This window comes from Arachis ipaensis, chromosome B02 (assembly GCF_000816755.2).
Source record: "Arachis ipaensis cultivar K30076 chromosome B02, Araip1.1, whole genome shotgun sequence".
In the NCBI taxonomy this organism is placed as follows: Eukaryota; Viridiplantae; Streptophyta; class Magnoliopsida; order Fabales; family Fabaceae; genus Arachis; species Arachis ipaensis.
In genome coordinates this window covers 84,580,880-84,588,947 of record NC_029786.2, presented here as the reverse complement: position 1 = coordinate 84,588,947, position 8,068 = coordinate 84,580,880, and the positions used below count along the sequence as shown (strand labels likewise).

The window sequence follows — 8,068 nt, the reverse complement described above, 5'->3', positions numbered from 1 at the left end:
TCATATGGTACCATGTAAATAATCTTTTTAGAAAGCTTTTTAATAATATTTCACGCTAAAAATTTTCAAAATCCATACCAGAAACAAACTAAAAGAAAAATAAAAAATAAGTTGTATTTCCTGTTATTGTCTCTGTGTCCTTCTTATCAGGAGAGACATAAAATACACTAATTTAATATCTTTGGACACAAAATCTCTGTTCATGTTTTATTCTGCCAAACATAATTTTATATCTCAGTGTTCCGTGTCTGTAAACAAACGCAGCCCTAGTGATGCGGCGAACTACGGGGATTCGCCCAATTATAAAAGGCTCCCCTTTTTCATTTCACTTTCGCTCCTTTTCCATTTCACTTTTATCATTCTTTGTCTAACTTCTCTCTCAATTCAACGTCTCTCCACTCTCCATCTCTCAACTCTTCCAATTTCATCAACATGTAATTCTTCTTTGTTTTTAGTTTTATTTAGTATTTATGTTATGTTTATTTATTTATTCAGTTTATATAATATTATAATAATATTATTAATTGAATAATTAGATTAGTTTATTGATTGCTTGTAATAAAAATAAATATTAGAACTAATTAGATTAGTATCATGTGTAGAATATGTTATAAATAAATTATGCATTGACAAGATTATTTTTATATTTCTAAAGTTTTATATAGATTGTACGGATGAAGCAGAACTTGCTAAGAGATTATGAGCAGAACATGTATAGGCTAGATGGAGATAATCATATTGTTGGGAGGTTTTGACACATGGTATAAAATTGAGTCCTGAAAAAAGTGATGAATTTTTGTCCACTTTAAGCTTGAATTTGGAGTGCTTTTAGCATGCCTCATTAATATCTTCAAGAGTAATTTTCTAGACATGGAAGAGAGCAACATAATCCCTTAGATTCAAGTTAAAAACCTAAAAAAAAGGTGAAGAGTGATGGTTACCTTTGCTGGTATTTGTATGTAAGAACAAGAAAAACCAAGAAAGAACAAGGAATTGGACTTAGAAGGCTTGAATCCTTAGAGAACCAACCAAGAACTATGGAAGAACACCTTGAATGCTTGCTGGAAAATATATGAACTTAGCTGAAATGCACTCTTTCTTCTCTCTTAATTCTCACTAAACTTGTCAAATTTTACTTAGTGAGTTTGCTTAAATAAAAGGCTGAAGTAAACATGCAATTATGATGGTAAAAGAGTGCTGAAAATTTCATAGTCAAGGGATGAAGAATGAGAGAAGAAGGGGAATGAAAATAAGGAAGTTTAGTCAGCACTTGCGTGTTTAGTTTATATATCCACAGTTAGTTACTCAAGGTTAAAGAGAGGGATTTGGCCACTCTAGGGAGAGAGTGGACCGTGTTACTTGGAAAAGAAGAAAGAGAATTTGGAGTCTCTAGGAAGTGTTTGCAGAATACTAGGCTGGGGTTCGCCTTGAATTAAATTTTATCACGTGGTAAAATAATGAATAGTTGAGATTTATTCTTGAAAGAATAAATCAAGGAGTGCCTAAGTTTAGTCCTAGAATATAATTACCAAGGTGGTAATTATATTTATTACTGATTTCATGGTCTTCGGGGCGTTGACTTTTTTCAACGCGCGCAAAGCCGTCACTAAAAGCAAATCCCGGCTAAAAAACTATCTAGTGAGAAAAAAACGGACAAAAAATGAGTAAGAACAGGTCTCTACTAAATCAAATTTGACCAGAGGGATTTATTGTCCTAGTAAAGCAAATTTGACTCATTTATGACCATATTTTATTTATTTTTGTTTTTTTTTTTTACCTGGACCCGCCTCACTAAATCATGATGAGCTATGGTTTTGGGTTTCGTGGAATAAGTCGCAAAATAGCCGAAAATTCTAATTTACCAAAAGTCGGGTCTTTACATTCTACCATCGTTAAAAAAAATTTTGCCATCAAAATTTCAGCTATATCTAAGGAGTTAAAGGGACATCTAGGCCATACAGTATAGTTAAAGGTTCTTAGTTATTATACACTCACCTTGAGATCCGGTCTTAGAGACATTGGCAGTAGTTGCGGTAAAACTTTTCGCTGTTGTTGGGCCTAGAGGTCCTATCTACAATTCTCTTATAGCAATCTTTTGTTAGGTGTCCTTCCTTGCTGCAGTAGTAACAGATATTTGGGCTAAACCGGCAAGGCCTATCGCCATGATCTTTTCCACACTTTGGGCAGATGAGGCCATCCCGATTTTGGTGAGGTTGTTCTCCTTGTTCATGCCCCAAGTCATGATTATTGTTGCTGCCATTGAAATGAGCAGAAAAGTCATCGCCTTGTTGGTTCCAGTGCTGTTGCTGACCGTTAGCTTTGAAGTCCTTACCTTGAGGAGATAAACTCGATCGAAACTTGGTTGTGTAGCCTCTCGACGACTTGCTCATGTCACCGTTAACTTCTTCGAAGATTCATTTACTAGCTGACTCTTATTGACTAGTTTAGCGAAGTTCCTGATCTCAATTGGACCGACAAAAGCCAGAAGCTCCTCTCTGAATCTCCCTTCAAACTTAATACACTTCCATTCTTCAAGTTCGGTGGGGACTCCCGGACGGGCCTTAGAGAAGCGACACAGATCCTTAGACTCGCGAGTGTACTCAGCAACCAATATATTCCCTGTCTTAGCTGCAGCAGCTCAAGCTCGTTTGCACTACGGGCCGATTGAGGAAAATATTTCTTATAGAATGCTGTCCTAAAGTAGGCCCAGGTAACCTCAGCATCTCCTTATCTTGGTAATTGTTGCGCTCTGTGCCACAAGTACTGCGTGTCTCCTTTCAACAAGTATGTTGCAACTCCACATATTGTCCTTCGGAAACTTGTTGTTCCCGAAGAGACATCTCCATGTCTCAGAACCAATCGTCAGCTTTAGTAGGACTAGTAGTCCCAGTGAATTGAGGTGGATTGACTTTTAAAAAAGTAGTCAGGGTCATAGGTCTATCTTTTTCAGATGCTTCAGTGCCATGTCTATTATCATTACTATTGCCAGTGCCAGTACCATTTCCATTCTGACATTCAAGACGCTCTACAGCCCGGTTTGTTTCGGCTATTGAGTCATGCATGGTCATAGCCATAGAATTCATGGTTTCTAACAGAGCAGCCGGATCTAACGCCGGCTTGGTATTCGGACTTATTCGCCGATGGTCACGTCTGTTTGCAGCCATTAGGGTCCTATTAGCATAAAACAATTAAGTTTAGGTGTTAGTATTCTAAAAAATGAATACTCACAGACTATCATGCAAAATGTATTATCAGAGATATCCTAATAACATAGAAAAACACAAATAGAGAATGCAGTGAAACATGGTCAATTTATTTCAGGATCTATCAAAGACGAACTACTATGATACTATTTATAATGACCCAACTTCTAGCACATGACTTTGACAAATAATAGTTTGGCAAAATTAGTTCATATTCTATGCATGAAGGACTTATGATATTATGCTTTTGAAAGTTCTAGTTATAATTATCTTTTATGGAAAGTTTTAAAAACAAGTTTCAAATTAGTTATTTTTAGAAATTAAGAGTCTTAACTAATGTTATCCTTAAGCTTTAGCTAACGTAATTTTTATTCGTCATTAGTCCCAGACAAAAAGGAACACATGAAGAAAGGAAGGAAGACAAGCATGGCGAGGGAGATGAGAAAGCAAATGTCGCGGTGATGATACCCAAAGGAACTTTGCAAGGTTCTTTCTTGTTCACTTCCATTATTATCTTTTGCATATGATGCTTTGGTCTTCTGAAGTCTCTGTCTTTGTCATTAACTTGTCTGTTTCTAATTCTCCATAATAGCCACCGTACGGTTATGAAGTAGCTTATGATTATCCACTCTTGTTTGTCGATAGTTCCTCAATTATGAATTTGATTGCTTTGAAATCATTCCTGGTAGTTCATTCGTTAATGAATTTATTCCAAACCATAAATTAGGCCACTCTGAGAATCATTTTCCACTATCATTTGCTTCACTCCTTCCCTAGTTCCGCATTGACCGGGAGATTGGGGATCTTCTTGCAGCACCCAATCCTGTGGGGAAAGCTGAGTTTCTTTTTGCTGTTCTCTTTGATTCTCTTTTTCCTAAACACTTTTCATATTTTATTCTTTTAAACTCTTCAAATATTAATTCGAAAGAATCTTTTGATGTTCCATTCCTGTGATTTCCATTCATGCGGCAGCTGCTGTCTGATGCAGTTTCAGACCGTTTAAGAAGATAGTGCAATGATACATTGAAGCTCTGCAATTTGAAACCCTAAGTCTTGAGTATCCAACCGTGCTAAGTTCATACTAAAAAAAAGCCACCCGTGGAGAACACATGAAATACAAAATACACATAAAAAATGAGTTAAACAACACATGTATTCATACACAAATACATGGCGGTCGATTTGGTAACTGATGTTTATTGTGCACATAGCATTTTTTGTCGAGTATTTTGAGTTCGATCATTCTTATGTGTTTGATGTAAAGTTATTTGCATTTTATCTTTTCATTTTGGTATAGTAGCTATCCTGTTCTTCACTGTGCTACCACAGTACTTTTTGCTGGCTTGGATTGATGAATTCTTGGTTTTATGTGAGTCCTTCTCTATTTGATGCATTCCTGACTAGTATATTGCATATATTGATTTTTAACTTCTTGGTAATTATAAGATTACCAGAAAAGTTGAATGGCCATAGGATTATTGCATAAGATTTCCACTTCAAATGTCAGAATTTCTAATAGCAAGTTTCTTGAGGCAGTTATGCAAAAGCATAATATCATTGGAAAGAAACTAGTCTCTATGTTAATAAGGATTTCTACTTAGAAGAGCCCTGAAATGTAAAACTTTACTCTTAATCTGCAGAATTGACAGGTTGTGCTTTTAGGATATGATTGATTGATTATTCACCAAAGATTTGCCAATGTTATGATCCTTCATGTTACTGTAACTCTGAATTTAAGGAGTGAAGTCCTTACTTTATGTATTTCTAATTTCTGTTGTCAAATCCTTGTTAAGTAGAAATACATTTCATTCTAATTAAGTATTCTGTGCCAAATTGTCAAGAAGCCTCCAAGAAGTTAAAGATTTTAGGAAACCAAGGGTCGTTTTGTGTAAATTAGTTCAGTCAAACACTTGGACCTTGGTATTTTATCTCAGGAAGTTTTTTCTTCTTGGTTCTTATTTGATTTTTTTCTCATTTTCAGGTTAAGTGTGAGTGGTTGAAACAATAAAAATGGCATTGTGCCTTCCTTGTCAATTCAGTAATAACAAACTAGTCAGTGACTTAGGTTCCAGCTTTCTTTCCGGGACATCTTCTTTGTCCTGTTCCACCTTCAGAAAACAAAAGGAACATAATAATGACCTCAGCAACATCTCGATTTCGATTTATTGCTCCTCAGTCAAACATGTACGTGACACTGGTCTTGATAGGCGTGTTCTTTTGAAGAATAAAACTCGGTTTGTTCAAAAGCTGAAAACCTTACTTCTTTCTAAACCAAAACATTATCTTCCTGTTCACATTCTCTCTAAATGCTGGTCTTATCTTACTCTTTCTACGCCTCACTCCATACTTGCTATGATCCATCGGTACCCTTCTATATTTGAACTCTTCACTATACCATGGCCACCTAAGCCACTCAATGCAACAAAGTTATATCCTCAACTATGTGTGCGTCTAACTCCAGCTGCTGCTGCTCTTTCTGCTGAGGAACTCACTCTTCAATCCTCCATTTCCACCACTTTGGCAACCAAACTCCAGAAGCTTCTTATGTTATCATCTCACTACCGGTTACTCCTATCAAAGTTGGTTCACCTTGCTCCAGATCTTGGTCTTCCTCCTAATTTTAGATCCCGTTTGTGCAACGATTTTCCAGATAAATTCAAGACTGTTGAAACTTCCTATGGCCGTGCACTTGAGCTTGTATCTTGGGACTCAAACTTGGCAAAGCCTTTACCACCTCTTGCATTTCGTTCTCCTGATTTAATAGTTGATCGGCCTTTAAAGTTCAAACAACTAAGACTTAGAAAAGGGCTTAACATAAAGAGACGTCACCAGAGTTTCTTGCTAAAATTTGAAGAAATTCCGGAATTGTGCCCTTATAGGAACCCTGTTGATTCTTTAGCTAAGGTATCATTGGAAGCAGAAAAGAGATCTTGTTCTGTAGTAAGAGAGGTTCTTGGGATGATGATTGAAAAGAGTACTTTAATAGACCACTTGACCCATTTCAGAAAGGAATTCGGTCTCCCAAACAAGTTGAGAGCAATGATTATAAGACATCCGGAATTGTTTTATGTGAGTTTGAAAGGGCAGCGGCACTCCGTTTTCTTGGTAGAGGGGTTTGGTGAGAAGGGTGAGTTATTGGAGAAGGATGAGATATTGTTCTTACGCAATAAATGGAGGGACTTAGTTAGGGAATCAAAGAGAATGAGACGAGAACGAAGAAGGGGCAGGATTGACAAGTTTCTTGGTGGTTTCAGTGATACTGATGAAAATAGTGAGGACGACATTGATGTTGATTATGATGACAATTTTGATATTGATAATTTTGAAGATGGTTATGATGATGGTTTTGAGGAAATATTTGAAGACTTGGATTTTGAGGCTAAGCATGATGACCATAGTGGTTTGCTTGCCCAAAATATGAATGGTGAATTTTGGACGGCAGGACATTTTCCTATTCAAACTGGGGTCGATGAAGAACAAGTGCAACCTTGGTAGGAATATTTAAGTTATAAAAGGCTATGGTCCATGGATTCTACCTTGCATGTCCCATATTACAATTGGAAGTACCTGCTTTGTACTTGACTTTTCGCTTTAGTTTTTACAGTATCATTCACTGTAAAATTATGGATATAATACAAATCAAATCAAAGCAAATCAAATATTGGTTCCAAGCTTTTATACATGCCTTTGTTTCTACTGCTAGAAGTAGGTAATAGAATGGCTTTTATAAGTATTGGGTTTTGGACTACTTTTTCAGTCTGATTCTGTTTCTCAATTCTGATAATTTTGATAGTTGTTCAAACCGGACAAGCCTTCGGTTAGCAGTTGAACTGATTATTGAAATTGGTCATTGAGTACCAAAAAGTAGCGATATATATCATTAAAAAGTGATTGTTGGCGTGCCTGCACTTGCAATGTACCAATGAATGTAATATTCAAAATAAATAAATAAATAAATCAATGCAATGTTAGTATGTTACGATTAATAATGTTTGTTCATTTATGTATGATACTAGTGTTTTTACCTGAATAAGAAAATTTTAAAATTATGTCGTTTTTGTCATGACATTATAAATTATAAACAGTTTTATAAATTTATTTGAATGATATTATTTTATTAATTTTATTTTTCTGTAACACAGAAAGAAATAAAAAATAAAAGAAAAAAGAGAAAGATAAAAAAGAAGAGAGAGGGAATTTCTTAGTTTTAAAGAAAAAATTTTATTTTAATTGTAATGAAAGAATATTTTATGACACATTTTGGTTTGTCAAATTAATAATATAAAGGTGGAAATTCGAGTGTAGTTAACTTCATGTGAAATTGATAGTTGAGAGTCGTTAAATAATTTGACAGATTTGACTAAATTATCATCTAATGACTCTTAACTATCAACCTCACATGAAGTTAACTGTACCTGAATTTTTGCCTAATATAAAATATAAGTTTTATGTAGAGTGGAAAAGATAAAGAAAAATAGAGAAGGAAATAGAGGTAGATAAGAGAATGGAAAAAAGAATTTATTAATTTTGAAAAAAAATATTTTATCTCAATTTTAATGAGAGGATGTTATGTGATACATTTTAGCACTAGACATGTAATATATTTTAATTGTAAGATTAGTAATATATAATAGATTATAAAATTGATACCATTGGAGTTGGGAGGATGGAACTAATGAATGGCAGAAAGGGCAAATGGATGAAGAATCCATTGTTGGTTTATGAGAAGCTGAAAAGATGCAAATGGCGGAAAGACCACCCGTTTGTCCTTTCAATTTGAATTTATGATTGTTGGACGGTAGTAATTACAACATTATTAATTTATTATTATTATTTTTATTTTTTAAAATTATTTTATGCCAATG

The 8,068-nt window shown here is 34.9% G+C and overlaps 2 protein-coding genes across 3 annotated transcripts in view; both read left to right on the top strand.

Annotated features, from left to right (window-relative positions):
• LOC107627521 overlaps positions 1-2,345 on the top strand; it is a 7,548-nt gene extending 5,203 nt beyond the window's left edge. Inside the window, exon 5 of the mRNA XM_016330351.1 lies at positions 2,103-2,345. Coding sequence (XP_016185837.1) covers positions 2,103-2,345 — 243 coding nt within the window. The remainder of the gene's footprint in view (positions 1-2,102) is intronic.
• Positions 1-6,897, top strand: part of LOC107625564 (protein ROOT PRIMORDIUM DEFECTIVE 1) — a 9,314-nt gene extending 2,417 nt beyond the window's left edge. Inside the window, exons 1-3 of one of the 2 annotated variants that reach the window (XM_016328236.2) lie at positions 2,136-2,710; positions 3,586-3,689; positions 5,185-6,897. In XM_016328236.2, coding sequence (XP_016183722.1) covers positions 5,214-6,698 — 1,485 coding nt within the window. In that variant the 5' untranslated portion in view covers positions 2,136-2,710; positions 3,586-3,689; positions 5,185-5,213 and the 3' untranslated portion in view covers positions 6,699-6,897. Of the gene's footprint in view, positions 1-2,135; positions 2,711-3,585; positions 3,690-5,184 lie in introns of those variants that run through there. The other variant, XM_016328235.2, reaches the window with a different exon arrangement.